At 53.3% G+C, this 17,013-nt stretch overlaps 3 protein-coding genes across 4 annotated transcripts; 2 read left to right on the plus strand and 1 right to left on the minus strand.

Annotated features, from left to right (window-relative positions):
* The first annotated feature begins 2,125 nt into the window (after window positions 1-2,125).
* On the plus strand, window positions 2,126-6,352 carry DHPS (deoxyhypusine synthase). The gene is made up of 9 exons (XM_038770739.1): window positions 2,126-2,717; window positions 3,803-3,967; window positions 4,148-4,269; window positions 4,371-4,467; window positions 4,601-4,687; window positions 4,864-4,969; window positions 5,297-5,400; window positions 5,698-5,823; window positions 5,923-6,352. The coding sequence occupies exons 1-9, from the start codon at window positions 2,514-2,516 to the stop codon at window positions 6,016-6,018; spliced, it is 1,107 nt and encodes a 368-aa protein (XP_038626667.1). The 5' UTR covers window positions 2,126-2,513; the 3' UTR covers window positions 6,019-6,352.
* WDR83 (WD repeat domain 83) lies at window positions 6,257-9,158 on the minus strand. 2 transcript variants are annotated; one of them, XM_038770741.1, is made up of 9 exons: window positions 8,848-9,155; window positions 8,204-8,324; window positions 7,991-8,096; window positions 7,836-7,884; window positions 7,434-7,560; window positions 7,069-7,136; window positions 6,819-6,927; window positions 6,588-6,702; window positions 6,257-6,470 (listed from the first exon to the last, which is right to left on the minus strand). In XM_038770741.1, exons 1-9 carry the CDS (start codon window positions 8,948-8,950, stop codon window positions 6,321-6,323), a joined length of 948 nt encoding a protein of 315 aa, XP_038626669.1. In that variant the 5' UTR covers window positions 8,951-9,155; the 3' UTR covers window positions 6,257-6,320. The 2 variants fall into 2 exon arrangements, with proteins under 2 accessions (XP_038626669.1, XP_038626668.1); XM_038770740.1 differs by having other exon boundaries at window positions 6,819-7,136; window positions 8,848-9,158.
* A 102-nt stretch (window positions 9,159-9,260) lies between these two features.
* On the plus strand, window positions 9,261-14,091 carry WDR83OS (WD repeat domain 83 opposite strand). Its single transcript, XM_038770742.1, has 4 exons — window positions 9,261-9,375; window positions 11,531-11,636; window positions 13,489-13,586; window positions 13,896-14,091. Exons 1-4 carry the CDS (start codon window positions 9,326-9,328, stop codon window positions 13,960-13,962), a joined length of 321 nt encoding a protein of 106 aa, XP_038626670.1. The 5' UTR covers window positions 9,261-9,325; the 3' UTR covers window positions 13,963-14,091.
* The last annotated feature ends 2,922 nt before the right edge of the window (window positions 14,092-17,013 follow it).

The raw sequence follows: 17,013 nt of genomic DNA on the forward strand, positions 1-17,013 counted from the left end.
ATGTATCTATTTTACCCTCATTATATCCACATCTCTCCGCCCCACACGTCCACCAACCTGGGTTGCTCTCATTTGACCTGCCCCAACCTGCATTCCCAGCATCTGGGGCCTTATTTATTGTTATTATTAGTTTTTTCCAGTATTTGTTAAGCACTTAATATGTATCAAGCATTCATTCATTCAATTGTATTTACTGAGTGCTTACTGTGTGGAGAGCACTTTACTAAATGCTTGGGAGAATACACTATACCAATAAAAAGAATGACACATTCCCTGCCCAGGACTAGCTTACAGGCTAGAGGGGGAGACAGACGTGTCCAACCTGATTTGCTTGTATCCACCCCAGCGCTTAGTACCGTGCCTGGCACCTAGTAAGCACTTAGCAAAACCACAAGTGTTATTACTATTATTAATATAAATCAATTACAGATATGTACCTAAGTGCTGTTCTAAGCTCTGGGGTAGATACAGGTTATTATTATTAATAATAATAATAATGATGATGGCATTTGTTAAGCACTTACTATGTGCCAAGCACTGTTCCATGTGCTGGGGTAATGATGGTATTTATTAAGTGCTTACTATGTGCAAAGCACTGTTCTAAGCACTGGGGAGGTTACAAGGTGATCAGGTCGTCCCATGGGGGGCTCACAGTCTTCTTCCCCATTTTACAGATAAGGTAACTGAGGCCCCGAGAAGTGAAGTGACTTGCCCAAAGTCGCACAGCTGATAAGTGGCGGAGCCGGGATTTGAACCCACGGCCTCTGACTCCAAAGCCCAGGCTCTTTCCACTGAGCCATGCTGCTTCTCTGAGCCGGTAGGTACAAAGTTATTGGGTTCAACCAATCAATCAATCAATCGTATTTATTGAGCGCTTACTGTGTGCAGAGCACTGTACTAAGCGCTTGGGAAGTACAAGTTGTCAACATATAGAGACAATCCCTACCCAACAGTGGGCTCACAGTCTAAAAGGGGGAGACAGAGAACACAAGCAAACATATTAACAAAATAAAATAAATAGAATAGATATGTACAAGTAAAATAGAATAATAAATATCAATCGTATTTACTGAGCACTTACTGTGTGCAGAGCACTGTACTAAGCGCTTGGGAAGTACAAGTTGGCAACATATAGAGACAGTCCCTACCCAACAGGGCTCACAGTCTAAAAGGGGGAGACAGAGAACAAAACCAAACATACTAACAAAATAAAATAAATAGAATAGATATGTACAAGTAAAATAAATAAATAGAGTAATAAATATGTACCAACATATATACTTATATATAGGTGCTGTGGGGAAGGGAAGGAGGTAAGATGGGGTTGTCCTAAGCGGGGCTCACGGTCTTAATCCCCATTTTACAGATGAGGTAACTGAGGTCGGACGCAATCCCTGTGCCACATGGGGCGGGGGGGGGGGGGGGTGTCTGAGTCTAAAGGCAGGAGGGTGGCCTACTTATATTATATTATTGTAATATTATATTATATTTTGTTAACATGTTTGGTTTTGTTCTCTGTCTCCCCCTTCTAGACTGTGAGCCCACTGTTGGGTAGGGACCGTCTCTATATGTTGCCAACTTGTACTTCCCAAGCGCTTAGTCCAGTGCTCTGCACACAGTAATAGCTCAATACGACTGATTGATTGATTGAGGGAGAACGGGAATGGAATTGGGGATTTACAGATGAGGAAACCGAGGCCCAGGGAAGTTTTGTTCTCTGTCTCCCCCTTTTAGACTGTGAGCCCGCTGTTGGGTAGGGACTGTCTCTATATGTTGCCGACTTGTACTTCCCAAGCGCTTAGTACAGTGCTACACACACAGTAAGCGCTCAATAAATACGATTGATTGATTGACGTGACTTAGCCAAGGTCACGCCGCAGGCAACGCGCGTGCAGAGCGGGGGTTGGCTACCCTGTCCTCTGACTCCCAGGCTCGGGTTCTGGTAACCAGGGCGTCCGTTCGTTCCGTTCCGTTCCGTTCCGTGTTAAGTTAATGCCAAGGGGCGGGCCGCGGCGGAGGGCGCTCCCCTCGTCGCCCCCGGACAGCCTCCAAGTGCCGACGGGGACAAAGGAGGCCGCCACCGGGGGACAACGTGGTCCCAAGTTGGCGAGAGCACAGGCCTGGACCCCGAGGCCCCCCACGTGTTCTCTCGGATGGGGGACCCCCTGGGGGGCAGGGACGGGGGGCGACCTAATCATGCTGCCTTCCCCTCGGCGCTTAGCACCCAGTGAGCGCCCCCCCGTCCCGGCTATTGTTACGACGCCATGGCGGGGCCGGGGCTAAGATGGCGACGCCGGGCCGGCCTGTGGAGCCGGCGGCAGGGGTTCACGTGATCGGCCCGCCCCTTTCCTCCTCCTCCTCCTTCTTCTCCTCCTCCTCGTCGTCCTCTCCATCCCCGTCCCTCCTCCCCTCCGGTCCGTGCTGGTGGGAGGATGCCGCCGGCGGCGCGGCCGTGAGTGCCCCGAGCCCCCGGGCCGGAGGGAGCGTCCCGATCGGCCCCAGCGTTGGGGTGGATGGAGGAGGCCGCGGGCAGCCTGCCCCTGGGGGCCTTGGCGGCCGTCCTGAAGCACAGCTTAGTCGTGCCCGAGGACAGCGCCCAGGTACGAGGCTATGACTTCAACCACGGGCTGGACTACCGCGCCCTGCTCAGGTCCTACAGCACCACGGGCTTCCAGGCCACCAACTTCGGCCAGGCGGTGCAGCAAGTCAACGCCATGGTAAGCGGGGCCGGGGCCGGTCCCGCAGACAAGCAGTCAATCAGTCGATCGTATGTATTGAGCGCTTACTGTGTGCAGAGCACTGTACTAAGCGCTTGGGAAGTCCAAGTTGGAATCCGCGGCCTTTATCGAGCACTTTCCAAGCGCCCAGGGACGGTCGGGAGCCGCGAGCCCTGCCCTCCGGAAAGGAGCTCGCAGGTTCAATCAATCAATCAATCGTATTTATTGAGCGCTTACTGTGTGCAGAGCACTGGACTAAGTGCTTGGGAAGTGCAAGTTGGCATATTAACAGGTTCGACGGGGGAGCGGCTGAGGTTATGGCCCCAAGTCCTGCGGCCTGGGCGAGGGGAGAGGGACCAAAGAGGCTAGGGGCAGCGTGGCTCAGTGGAACGAGCCCGGGTTTGGGAGGCAGAGGTCATGGGTTCTAATCCCGGCCCTGCCGCTTGTCCAGCTGGGTGACTTTGGGCAAGTCACTTCACTTCACCGGGCCTCAGTTCCCTCAGCTGTAAAATGGGGATTATGACTGTGAGCCCCCCCGTGGGACAACCTGATCACCTTGTACCCCCCCCAGCGCTTAGAACAGTGCTAGGCACACAGTAAGCGCTTAAATACCAACATTATTATTATTACAGGGGGTACAGAGCCAAGTGCCTCGGCCGCTTAGCAGGGAGGGCAAAGAGGCTGGGGAAGTGGGGTTTATTCAGGCATCTTCTGCTTCCACTCTCATGAGCATTCGTGGACGTACGTCTACTCTGTTTATTTTGACCTTGGCAGAAATATTTTTGTTTTGAGTGCGAGCCTCATGTGGAGCGTAGAACAGTGCTCGGCCCATAATGAGCGCTTAACAAATACCATCATCATCATCATCATGTCACTTTGTGATGCTTGACTTCCCAAGCGCCTGCTATGGTTCCTGCTCATATGGACCCATCCACTCCATTTCCTGACTTGGATCTTGGCAGAAATCCATGTGGGCCAGGGAGGGGTGGCTTTGTGATTCTTCCCAAGCGCTTAGTACAGTGCTCTATACACAGTAAGTGCTCAATAAATACAATTGATTGATTCCATGCGTCCTAAATACCTAGATTGAGAAGAAACTGGAGCCCATGGAGGAAGGGGAGGAGAACCATGTCGACCTGAACCCCTCCCGGCGTCCACGCAGCGGTTGCACCATCTTCCTTGGCTATACCTCCAACCTCATTAGTTCCGGCATCCGAGAGACCATCCGCTACCTGGTGCAGCACAATATGGTACGTGGGCCGACAGGTGGGGGAGTGGATTTTGCCGTTGCGAGGGGGGTCCGGAGCTTGGCAGGAGAGCCCCACTTCCCCCACCTGAGGCAGCAGCCACCGCCTCCGTTGGCAGCTTCGAAACTTGGGCCGGCGGGAGGGCCGTGGGCCGTGACTAGCAGCTTGTCTTGGCTCTGCCAGGTGGATGTCCTGGTCACCACGGCAGGAGGCGTGGAAGAGGATCTGATCAAGTGTCTGGCCCCCACTTACGTGGGAGAATTCAGCATGAAAGGGAAGGAGCTCCGGCAAAATGGCATTAACAGGTTGGGGGCGGGCGGGTTTGGGACCCCGAGGGTAAAGGTGGTGGTGGGGGGGCGGGTTGCCGGGAGCCTCAGGGAGGCTGATCCTGTCCTCCTTTGCCTAGGATCGGAAACCTCCTCGTGCCCAATGACAACTACTGTAAGTTTGAAGATTGGCTGATGCCCATCCTGGATCAGATGGTTCTGGAGCAGAACACTGAGGTGAGCTTCATCTGGGGGTTTAGGGGTCGAGGAGGAGTGAGAACTTGGAGGGGGAGATACCTGGTGCCGAGAACCGAGGGGGACGGGAACGGAGTGGCGGGGAGCCACATCAGATCAGCTTGGTGTGTTTCAGGGTGTGAAGTGGACCCCATCCAAGATGATCGCTCGGCTTGGCAAAGAGATCAACCATCCCGAGTCGGTGTATTATTGGGCGCAGAAGGTTAGAGCTGGACCCCGACTGCCTAGGGGCCCCTTTGGGCTCCCCGGCCCCGACACTAGAACCGGGATGGGGGCGGGGGGAGGAGGGCACCTTGTTGACCCTGGCTTCCAAGCCCTGGATTGGGGCAGTGGGAGGGGAACCAACACTCTCCTCATCCCTCCCCAATGTCCCCCCAGAACAACATCCCGGTTCTCAGCCCGGCCCTGACCGACGGCTCCTTAGGGGACATGATCTTCTTCCACTCCTACAAGAACCCGGGCCTAGTGCTGGACATCGTGGAGGGTGAGTTGGGGTCTGGGCTCCTCCCATTCGGGTTCCTCACAAGGCCCTTTGACTCCCACGGGCTGCGCTCGGCTGAACTGGCAAGCAGCGGGGGAGCTGTGGTGTGGTGGTGAGTCCCAGGCGGCCCTGCCCCCAGCCGCCTTTCCCCAGAATTCGCCACATCTTCCCCTTCCTGTTCTGATGCCGGGTTTCCCGAGGGGCAGGTGAGGAAGGGTGTGGCTGGATGATGCTGAAATGCTTTCCCGTTTCTTGGGAAACGGTCAGGAGTTACTTGTATGTAGGGGTCGGAGGATCCTCCCTCACCTTGACCCCACTTCTCCCCCTCAGATCTGCGGCTCATCAACTCCCAGGCTGTCTTTGCCAAGCGCACAGGCATGATCATCCTGGGCGGGGGCCTGGTGAAACACCACATTGCCAATGCCAACCTCATGGTGAGAGGTGGGGTGGGGGGGAGGGAAGAGTTGGAGGGAGGGTGGGCTCGAGATCTCCCTGGAACTAACTGCTCAATGGGCCCGCGTCACCGCCGCCCCCCCCCCCCCCCCCCCCATCCATCCCACCCTTCCTCCCTGGAGAAATCTATGAGCCCCTGGCAGGTGGGGATCACGTCTACCGCCTCTGTCGTATTGTGCTCTCCCAAGTGCTTAGTACAGCGCTCTGCACATAGTAAGTGCTCAATAAATACTACTGACTGACTGCTATTCTTCCTCCCCCCACCTCGCCCCAACCAGAGAAACGGGGCAGACTATGCCGTCTTCATCAATACAGCCCAAGAGTTCGACGGCTCCGACTCGGGGGCCCGGCCCGATGAGGCCATATCCTGGGGAAAGATCCGTATGGACGCGCATCCGGTCAAGGTGGGTTGGGGCCTAGCCCTGCCTGGCTGAGTTGTGGGGTCAGGGCCCCGGGCCCCCCGTGGTGGGTCACGGCCCCATTCCTTTCTCCCGCCTCTCCAGGTCTATGCTGACGCCTCCCTTGTCTTCCCCCTGCTCGTGGCTGAAACCTTCGCCCAGAAGATCAATGTGTTCACCACCGAGAAGAACAACGACTGACACAACAACAGGCCTCTCCTCTCCCAACCTGTCAGTCCTCCCTGGCTCTTGGCCCAGAAGATCAACTAGGTCCGCCACTCTTCCCTCGTTCCATGGAGTCGGATCCGTCATCTGCCTGCAAAATGCCTCCCCGCTCGCTCCAGCCTCGCTACCCCCCACCTCCTCCCGAAGCACGGCTTCTGTACCTCCCGTCCCTAGCGCCCGAGCCTCGGAAGTCATCAGTAAAGGACCCAGGCCGGCCCTGGAACGTTCCTTTTAATGAACGTCAAGCACGCGACGCGAGCCCAAGTCCGGTCGGCGCCTCAGCCTGGGATTTCTTGGGCTGTGTACGAATCTGCCTGCCAGCACTGGACGTTGCCCTCGCTGGCAGTGAGCAGACAGGGCTCGGAGGGGTGGAAGGCCAAGGACTGGACCACGCCGCCTCCCACAGGCAGGGTCAAGGCCAAGGAGCCCTAGGAAGAGAAGACGGGAATCAAGAGTGAGCGGCTGCGAGATCGACCGGAGGACGGTCAGCCTCCGCTTTTCCGCCAGCTCACGCCCAGAGGGGGAAGGGACCAGAGGCCTCTCACCTCCACCAGATCCCAGAAGTACACCTTGCCATTCTCGGAGCCGCTGCCCACGTGAGTGTCCTGCTCGCTCAGGCAACAGTCGAGCTTGCAGGCCAGGTTCTTGTGGCCGCTGTACCTGGACAGGGAAGAGGTCTAGGCGTTCAAGTACCCCGCTGCCCCATCCCCCCTCCCCGCCCAACCCCGCGGGAGCTTCGGCAAGGTGAAAGAAGCGAGGATGGTGATAGTCCTTACTCGCCCAGCATCTCGCCGGTGTCTTTGTCCAGGAGGCGCAGGGTCGAGTCCAGGCTGGAGGCCAGGACGCACTGGCCATCCTTGCTGAAACACACACTGGTGACAGGGCCTGGAACGAGTAGCCCGAGGTGAGGCCGGATCCACGCCGGCTCCGGCCCCAGAGGCCACGCAGCTGGCAGGTGCCGGAGCTCTGGGGGGCCCTGGGCCCCCACCAGACGCTTTCGCCCCCGCTTCCCCCTTGGGTACTTACTTCCCACGTAATCGGCATGCAGTTCACCCATGCGCAGGTCGTACCGTCTCATGTGGCCATCGACAGAGCTGCAGCGATCAAAGCTGAGGCTGGAGTGCAGGTGGGGCAGTTCCCCACTTTCACGCCACCCCAACGCCCCCCACCCCCCAACGACGCGAGGCCACTGGGACGATTTCACTCTCTGCCCTGAGGGCCGATCGATCAAGCAGTGGAGTTTACTGAGGATTACCAATGGTTTCCTCAGGTAACTGCCACCCTCCCTCCCCCACCAGGATTCTCTCAGCCTCTTCCTTCCTTCGGCTTGACGGGGCTGGGGTGGGGGGAGAGGAGCGTGAGCCAGGGGGCCGGGTCCTCTGCTGTCTCACCCAGCCAGGATCTCGTGGTCCGACACCTTCACGCTGGACACCCCGTCTTTGGCCTCATCCATGATCTGAATGGGGTCCGGACGGCGGGACCGGCAGTCCCAACACCGGATGCTCGTGTCGATGGAACCTGGGGGCGGGCAGATAGAATCCAGTCTGTCTACCTTAGTAGCACCCAGCCTCCTGCTAGCGAGGAGGAGTCCGCACCCCTGTCCCTTAAGCCATAAAGCGGGGCTGTGGTCCCTAACCCCCCCCCCCACTCCCCACCTGCCCTACTATCCCCTGGAGCAGGCTTCAGCTGCCTATTTGGAGGAACGAATCCTCCCGCCTCACCCCACCCCTTCCCTATCAGGGCTGAGATACCTCTGGCCAGAGGTGGTAGCATAGGAGAGTCCTAAGCCTTACCGGACAAAATGACCGTAGCCTCCTCATTAAACTGTACACAGTTGACCACCTGGAAACCCAAAGCAAGAGACGAGAGGGTCTTCCTCTTACCGCTTGCCCCTCTCTCGCACCCCCAACCCCTCCCCCATCTTCAAGGGCCCCACGCTGCTACTTACTCCCGCGTGGCCTCGGAACTTGCGGACCACTTGGCCCGTGGACACGTCCCACAGCACCACAGTTTTGTCACTGCTGCAGGAACACAGGTGGCTGTTGTCAAAGGATCTGTGAGTGGGAAAGGAGAAGCCCGGATCAGCCCTAGAAGGGTTGGGGTGAAAAAACGGGGTGGGGGGGAGGTACACTGCACGACAATTAACTGACTTCCTCTTTACCCGTGTGCATCCAGCACCTCATAGCCATGACCGTTGTATGTTTTGAGGAGTGTCCCCTTATGCGGGTTCCATAGCTTGAGAGACTTGTCAGTGCCACAGGTCAGGCAGTAGTTTCCATCCACTGTGGAGAGAGCAGGGTGAGCAGGGCCCGGGGGGAAAGAGAAGGCGACGAAAGGTGGCCAGCTGACCCGGCGATTCCCCTGCCCTCTCTTCTGCTCCGGAGTTAGACCTAGCCAAGCTAGGTCCCACGAGAGCAGGGGCCCTGGCTTCTAATCCTGCTCTGCCACATGCTTGCTGTGTAATCTTGGGCAAGTCACTCACCTTCTCTAGGCCTGTTGCCTCACCTGTAAAGTGGAGAATTCAATACCGGTTCGCCCTCCCCCTTAGGTTGTGAGTCCCACGTGGGCCAGGGACCCCGTGTGATCTGATTTCCCGTGTATCTACCCCAATGTTTAATACGGTCCTTAGCACATAGTAAGCATGTAATAAATCCCGTATCATCATTAGCGGTGTCATTTCTTTCGCCTCTCGGGTTCAGCACGGCCCTCGTGGGGGAGGGAGCGATACTGCCACGTGCTAAACGGGGGGAGGGCTGGCCGGGACCACCCGCCTGGGGGTCAGAGGGGGGCCGGGGCGGGCCTCACCATTGAAACGCACGGCCCGCACGGCGCCTTGCCTGCACTCCAGGGTCCGCAGCAGCTTCCGCGGGAGCTCGGGCTTCTGGGGCTTCGGCTGGGGAAAGGCCATGGCGGGGGCCGCCCTGCACTGCTCTTCCTCAACCCGGGCTACGTACTGGACGCCGGAACGGGGACGCCATGTTCTAGACCGAAGCCGGTGTCGTGTTACACTTATTCCCGCCCCCTCCACCCGGACTAGTCCTCGGCTCCGGCTCGTCGGTTCCGGCTCCGCCCATCCTTGGAGTGCCGGGCGGGGGGGAAAGGGGCCCTCATTCCCGGGAAACCTTCGTCCCTCCCGGCCCCCCCCAGGGGGGGGGGGGTTCGCCTCTTTCTTTTTGAAGAGAAGAAAGCGACAGGCTCGGGAAGGCGGAAGTGGGCGGGCGGGCCGGCGGGCGGAAGAGGAGGCGGCCGCCACCTCCCTCTCTCCCTGCGCTCGGGCCCTGCCATGGCCGCCAACAGTATGTCCGACCCCCGGCGGCCCAACAAAGTGCTCAGGTGAGGAGGGGGGTCGCGCTCACTCAGCCTGGCCGCTTCTTCTGTATATACGAATGTATGTATATATATATGTATATATGTGTTTGTACATACCGCTTCTTCTGTATATATGTATATATGTTTGTACATATAAATATGTTTGTACATACCGCTTCTGTGTGTGTGTATATCTATATTTGTACATACCGCTTCTTCTGTATATATGTATATATATATGTGTGTTTGTACATACCGCTTCTGTGTGTGTGTATATATATATGTATATGTGTTTGTACATGTATATATATGTTTGTACATACCGCTTCTGTATATATGTATATATATATTTGTACATACCGCTTCTGTGTATGTATGTGTGTATATATATGTATATATATATATGTACATGTGTGTATATATATATGCTTGTACACACCGCTTCTTCCGTATATATGTATATATGTTTGTATATGTATATATATGTACATACCGCTTCTTCTGTATATATGTATATACATGTATATATGTTTGTACATGTATATATATATGTTTGTACATGTATATATATGTTCATGCCGCGTCTTCTGTATATATGTATATATATTTGTACATGTATATATATATGTTTGTACATGTATATATATGTTCATGCCGCGTCTTCTGTATATATGTATATATATTTGTACATGTATATATATATGTTTGTACATATCGCTTCTTCTGTATATATGTATATATGTGTGTGTATATGTGTTTGTACATATATATATATATGTTTGTACATACCGCTTCTGTATATATGTGTATATATGTTTGTACATGTATATATATGTTTGTACATGCCGCTTCTTCTGTATATATGTGTATATATATGTATATATGTTTGTACATGTATATATATGCTTGTACATACCGCTTCTGTATATATGTATATATGTGTGTATATATGTTTGTACATGTATATTACTCTATTTTACTTGTACATATCTATTCTATTTATTTTTTTTTTGTCAAGATGTTTGGTTTTGTTCCCTGTCTCCCCCTTCTAGACTGTGAGCCCATGGTTGGGTAGGGACTGTCTCTATGTGTTGCCAACTTGGACTTCCCAAGCGCTTAGTACAGTGCTCTGCACACAGTAAGTGCTCAATAAATACGATTGATTGATATGTACATATGTTTATACGGATTGATTACTCTGTTTATTTTACTTGTACATATCTACTCCATTTATTTTATTTTGTTAGTATGTTTGGCTTTGTTCACTGTCTCCCCCTTCTAGACTGTGAGCCCGCTGTTGGGTAGGGACCGTCTCTAGATGTTGCCAACTTGGACTTCTCCCTTCAATCAATCAATCAATCAATCGTATTTATTGAGCGCTTACAGTGTGCAGAGCACTGTACTAAGCGCTTGGTAAGTACAAGTTGGCAACATATAGAGACAGTCCCTACCCAACAGTGGGCTCACTGAGAGCTCACCTCCTCCAGGAGGCTCTCCCAGACTGAGCCCCCTCCTTTCTCTCCTCCCCCTCTCCATCCTCCCCCCTCGCCTTACCTCCTTCCCTTCCCAACAGCACCTGTATATATGTTTGCATGGATTTATTACTCTATTTATTTACTTTACTTATACATATCTATTCTATTTATTTTCTTTTGTTAACATGTTTGGCTTTGTTCTCTGTCTCCCCTTTCTATCATCATCATCAATCGTATTTATTGAGCGCTTACTATGTGCAGAGCACTGTAGTAAGCGCTTGGGAAGTACAAATTAGCAACACATAGAGACAGTCCCTACCCAACAGTGGGCTCACAGTCTAAAAGGGGGAGACAGAGAACAAAACCAAACATACCAACAAAATAAAATAAATAGGATAGATATGTACAAGTAAAATAAATAAATAAATAGAGTATTTCTAGACTGTGAGCCTGCTGTTGGGTAGGGACCGTCTCTATATGTTGCCAACTTGGACTTCCCAAGTGCTTAGTACAGTGCTCTGCACACAGTAAGCGCTCAATAAATACGATTGATTGATTCTCACCCTCCCGGGGCGGCCTGGGTGCCGGGAAGGGGCAGGAATCAGGGTGGGAGACGCAATTCATTTGCTGCTGTTTTTACCCCCTTCTCCTGCAGGTATAAACCGCCCTTCATTTGCCGCTGTTTTTACCCCCTTCTCCTGCAGGTATAAACCGCCCTCCACCGACAACAACCCCACTCTGGAGGACCCCACCCCTGACTACATGAATCTTCTGGGAATGATCTTCAGCATGTGCGGCCTAATGCTCAAGGTGACAGGCGGGTGGGAGCCCATCGCTGCTCAGTATCAGCCCTGTTACTTATTAAGCGCCTATTACAGGCACCCGCTAGGGAAAATCTAGGAGTATTAGCCCAGACACAATCCCCGGCCCACACATTGGGGGAAGATAAAATACAATAGATAAGAAGAGTCTAATCCCGGCCTTGGCAGAGTCACTTCTCTGGGTGCCTCAGTTACCTCGTCTGTAGAAAGAGCCCGGGCTTTGGAGTCATGGGTTCAAATCCCGGCTCCACCAATTGTCAGCTGGGTGACTTTGGGCAAGTCACTTCACTTCCCTGGGCCTCAGTTACTGCATCTGTAAAGTGGGGATTAAGACTGTGAGTCCCCCCCAATCAATCAATCAATCAATCGTATTTATTGAGCGCTTACTGTGTGCAGAGCGCTGTACTAAGCGCTTGGGAAGTACAAGTTGGCAACATATAGAGACGGTCCCTACCCAACACTGGGCTCACAGTCCCCATGGGACAACCTGATCACCTTGTAACCTCCCCAGTGCTTAGTACGGTGCTTTGCACATAGTAAGCACTTAATAAATGCTATTATTATTATTATTATTATTATTAAAATGGGGACTGAGACTGTGAGTCCCACGTGGGACAGGGACTGTGTCCAACCCGGTTAGCTTGTATCTACTCCAGCGCTCCCTGCAGTACCTGGTACATAGTAAGTGCTTAATAGATATTTTAAAAAGCAAAGTTGAAAACCCGAAGAAGTTACAAATTAAGCAAAGCAAGATAACTGTTACAAATTAAGCAAAGCAAGATAACTGTTACAATGGACAATCCCGTCACAGTTACCATAAGTAAATAACCGGCTCCTGACAAGAGGAGCCAACCCCTTCCTCCCTTCTCCAGATAATAGTTACAGTTGCAGAGGCTGTAGTCTTCCCCCTCAAAAAAAAGATCTAAAGGTTTCCATTGTAGTGGCCTTACAGTGCCCTGCCTCCTTTAAAGCCCTAGGGTTTGTGGATGGTCTGCTTGGGGACTGTCAGTCTCATTCTTGAGAAGCAGCGTGGCCTAGTGGAAAGAACCGGGGCCTGATGGTCTGGGGAACTGGGTTCTAATCCTGACTCCACCACTTGCCTGCCACATAGCCTTGGATGAGTCATTTCACTTCTCTGGGCCTCAGTTATCTGTAAGATAGGGATTCGGTACGTGCTCTGTCTCCCCGTAGACTGTGAGTCCCTTAAGGGACAGAGACTCTGTCTGACCTGATGATCTCGTATCTACCCCAGAGCTTAGTACAGTGATGGGCACATAACAAGCACTTAACAAATGCCCCTATTAAGACTTTTTTTCTTTACAGTGCTATTTAAGTGCTGCTTGTGTGCCCAGCACTGTTCTAAGCTCCAGGGTGGACACAAGATTGAAAGGTTGAACAAACTCCCTGTCCCACATGGGGCTCCCAGTATAAGGTTTCCTGTTAAACAGTCACACCATCATCTCATTCATTGTCACATTTACTAAGCGCTTACTGTGTGCAAAGCACTGTACTAAGTGCTTAACTCATCTTGAGGGTACTAGGGTTAGCAGCATCCCCACACCTCCTGACCCTGTTTGAAAAGATGAAGTCTCTGAGCCTCAGAATGGAGGGGCAGATTGTTCTCCCAGCAAATTCATTGGTGGAATTGGGAATGAAACTCGGGGTTCCAGCACTCAGGCCCTGACTCGTGTGACAGATCTTGTGATGATCGACGGAGGGGTTTTGTGACGGACTGGGCAGGGGGTTCTTCCAGAGAGCCCCGAGATCCAGGATAAAGTGTTTTCCTTCTGGAAACAGGCCTAGAGTCTGTTTGCCTGAGTGTTCTCTGTCTGCGTCCCCAGCTGAAGTGGTGCGCCTGGATCGCCGTCTACTGCTCTTTCATTAGCTTCGCCAACTCCCGCAGTTCGGAAGACACTAAGCAGATGATGAGCAGTTTTATGTAAGTTTTCTCCTTGCTGCCTCCATCGCTGTGTCTGATGGAGGCGCAGGCTTCCCCCGCCCCCCGTCTGCAGAGTTCCTTGGCTAGATTCTGCGGGACCCTAGAGGGGTGGGACTCAAGAGGTGGATTCGATATGACCCCCGAATGGGGGTGCAGCGGGCTCTCGAGAGCCTCAGCTTCTTAGCAGAACTTGCTGAGTTGTCCCGGGCCCAAGCGTTGGGTTGCATAACCCTTTAGATGCTGGCCCAGCCCAGAGAGAAGGAGCAGTTGCTGACCACTTCCTTTTCTCCCATTATCTTCTTCAACCAGGCTGTCCATTTCTGCCGTTGTGATGTCTTACCTCCAGAACCCACAGCCCATGTCACCCCCCTGGTGAGGCTCCACTGTCTTCAGGACACCTTCCTCTGTCACCTCTCCCGGAGAATCGGCCAGGAACATCCTGGCCTAACTGTGGAGGGCTGGCGGTGGGGGCCGAGTTTGTGGTGACAGAATCGGGGGTCGGGGGTGGGCTTGGAGGAGACAGGGGAGGAAAAGGTGGGGAAGAGAAAGAGATTGGGGGGAGGGGCAAGAAGAGAGAGGTAAAGGTGCAGAGGAGCCATTGGTTCACTTGCCTGCCTTGCCCCGTGTGTGTGTGTGTGTTGGGGGGGAGGGTAATGGGGAGGGCAGGGTGAGATTGGCACCCAGGGGCTGCTGTGACATTGAATGCCACTCTCTTCAGGGCAACCCAGCTCCCTGGGCCACAGGCCCTAGCCTCGGGGGGAGGGGGGACGGGGGACGGGAGCAGTGACACCTGCACAGCTCCATGAAACGCCCTGGCTGTAATGGCTGACCCCTGCCCTGTCTAGCAAATTCCCCTGGCTGCCTGGCAGTGGTTGGGGGGGAGCCACCCAGGCCAGGCCTTGGTGAGGGCCTGAGAACTGTGGAGGACCTCTTCTTCCTCCTCCTCCTCCTGTCAGAGGACAGAGCGGGACCACCAGCTTGGCCCCACCTCTGGATCTCTTTCTGGCTTGGTGGGGTGGGTTAAGTGGGTTAAGCTAATGGCATCGTCCCCTTGGTGCTAACCCCATGGGGCTGATCCCCGCCCCCCCCCCCCCCCCCCCCCGCCCCATCACTCCGTCTTCTGAGATCAGTCTTCTTTTGGGGTCCAGCTCCCCCCGCCTCCCTCCCCCCCCCAACACCCATCTTAAACACCACAAGCCCAGGGGTTCTGTTAGCCCAGAAGCTGGAAGTCAGCTTACTCCTGCAAAACATGGGCTCCTCTTTTTTCTTCCCCCCTGTCGAGTCATGTGAAGGTGTGGCTGCTGCTCACTTGGGGCTCCAGTTAATCTAGGTACCCACAGGGCTGCCCACTCTTCATTTGGAGTTTGGGAACAGGGCATTGAAGGGATGAAGAGAGGGGAAAGTAGAGGGATGGGGAGGGAAAGGCCTCTTGTCAGTGTGTCTCCTCTCCTCCCCTGCCACTTCTGGGTCCTTATCGGGCACCTGGGCAGAGGGCGAAAGGGTGGAGACTGGCGCCCTGGCGATACCCCTGTGGAGTCAGGGAGCAGCCAGCTACCAAGCAACATCTTTGCTGCTGCTAGTGGTGACCGTGGTGGGGAGGGAGTCACATCCTGCTGGGAAATAGTAAGGAGTCCAACGGCCATCTCGTCTCTACCTCCATCCCCTATCTGGCTCCAAGGAACAGGGTGGGCTGGCTGTGGCTACTACCCTTCCTGCCCAAAAAGCTGAGGAGGCAAAGCTATATTGTGTCACACACACTCGCCCTCCACCCCCGCGCGAAGTCATGATCCCCATAAAATCGACACCTGTGGATGCATTTGCAAGGCAAGTGGGGTTGGCGTTTTTTTACAAGGGCATGTTGGGTGAGGTCCTGACCAACAGCACTAAGAGCTATGCCCGAATCCCTCCTTACCCTGACTTCTTTAGCTCTCCAGCTAGGGCCACCTTTTCCTGAACTTCTGTATCCTTCTCTTCTGCATTCTCACTCTTGTCACCACATCCCAGATCTGGGCTTCACCCTCACTGGGCTTGTGTCAGTTCCCACAAGATCCTCAGTGGGCTGGCCAGTAAACACAGTTCTTTTTCACCTGGGAATCTTCAGATTTTTTCCATAAATCACCCCCACCCCCCAACACACACACACAAACACACTCGTGGATTCTCATTTTGTAGAAGCAAAAGAACAATAAATTTTTTTTTTTTTTGGCCACTGGTTCCTCTTTCTACCGCTCCTTCTTGGAGGTCTTAGAGTGATCTCTGCAAGATGGAGATGAGGGGAAAAGCAGCAGGAGCTGCTGGGAAGAGGAGAAGATCGGGGAGGGAGCCTGCATTGGGGAGGGAGACCATTTTGATGAACGTTGGAGGAGTGTTGGGATAATGATAATAGTAGTGGTATTTAAGTGCTTATTTTGTGCCAGGCACTGTTCTAAACTCTGGGATAGATGCAAGACAATTAGGCTGGACTCAGCCCCTGTCCCACCTGGGAGACAGACTGAGAGAGAACATATTTAAAATCCCCATTTGACCCATGACAGATGTTAAATGACTTGCCCAAGGTAATTGTAATTTTCCTTTTGGGGTAGTAATTCAGAATGGGGTCACCCCTAACTTAGGGGACTGGGTGGTTGATGGAGAGGAGCCCCCCACCCCGCAACTAGGGAACGCATTTATTGAGCAACCATTAGGTGCAACTAGTAGTACTGAGTGCTGTGCGTACAGCACTCCACAAAGTGCTTGGGAGAGTAAAATACAATAACGTTGGTATTTGTTACACCCTTACTAGGTGTCAAGCACCGTTCTAAGAGCTGGGGTATAGCCAAGTTGAACACAGAAGAACAGGTATTGAATCCCCATTTTGCAGTCGATGTAAGCGAGGCCCAGAGAAGTGAATTGACTTGCCCAAGGTCTTCCAGCAGACAAATAGCGGAGCAGGGATTAGAACCCAGGTCGTCTGACTCTGTCCCGTGCTCTTTTCACATTGCTCCTAATAGGAGGAGAGAAACCCTGTCCCTGCCCACAAAGAGCATAAAAGCCTAGTGCCCTGCCCTGTGCCAAGCGCTCTGCCTATACTTCGGCCAGGTGGAAAGAGCACGGGCTTGGGAGTCAGAGGTCACAGGTTCGAATCCTGCCTCCCCCACATGTCTGCTGTGTGACCTTGGGCAAGTCACTTCACTTCTCTGGGCCTCAGTTCCCTCCTCTCTAAAATGGGGATTAAGACTGTGAGCTCCACATGGGACCACCTCATCTCCTTGTATTCCCCCCAGCGCTTAGAACAGCACCTTGCACATAGCGCTTAACAAATACCAACATTATTATTAAAATAAATAGAATAGTACCTCACTTCTCTGGGCCTCAGTTCCCGCCTCTGGAAAATGGGGGTTAAGACTGTGAGCCCCACATGGGGCAACCTCATCTCCTTGTAGTCCCC

Source organism: Tachyglossus aculeatus, chromosome X2, assembly GCF_015852505.1.
Source record: "Tachyglossus aculeatus isolate mTacAcu1 chromosome X2, mTacAcu1.pri, whole genome shotgun sequence".
Taxonomy (NCBI): domain Eukaryota; kingdom Metazoa; phylum Chordata; class Mammalia; order Monotremata; family Tachyglossidae; genus Tachyglossus; species Tachyglossus aculeatus.

Coding starts and splice junctions, on each gene's coding strand:
- WDR83OS (XM_038770742.1), top strand. CDS start 9,326: ATGGCCGCCAACAGTATGTCCGACCCCCGGCGGCCCAACAAAGTGCTC. Junction 9,376..11,530: donor CGGCCCAACAAAGTGCTCAG/GTGAGGAGGGGG, acceptor CTTCTCCTGCAG/GTATAAACCGCCCTCCACCG. Junction 13,587..13,895: donor CAGATGATGAGCAGTTTTAT/GTAAGTTTTCTC, acceptor TTCTTCAACCAG/GCTGTCCATTTCTGCCGTTG.
- WDR83 (XM_038770740.1), bottom strand. CDS start 8,950: ATGGCCTTTCCCCAGCCGAAGCCCCAGAAGCCCGAGCTCCCGCGGAAG. Junction 8,325..8,847: donor GCGGGCCGTGCGTTTCAATG/GTGAGGCCCGCC, acceptor CTCTCTCCACAG/TGGATGGAAACTACTGCCTG. Junction 6,703..6,818: donor ACCGGCGAGATGCTGGGCGA/GTAAGGACTATC, acceptor TTCCCTGTCCAG/GTACAGCGGCCACAAGAACC.
- DHPS (XM_038770739.1), top strand. CDS start 2,514: ATGGAGGAGGCCGCGGGCAGCCTGCCCCTGGGGGCCTTGGCGGCCGTC. Junction 4,270..4,370: donor CGGCAAAATGGCATTAACAG/GTTGGGGGCGGG, acceptor TCCTTTGCCTAG/GATCGGAAACCTCCTCGTGC. Junction 4,468..4,600: donor TTCTGGAGCAGAACACTGAG/GTGAGCTTCATC, acceptor GGTGTGTTTCAG/GGTGTGAAGTGGACCCCATC.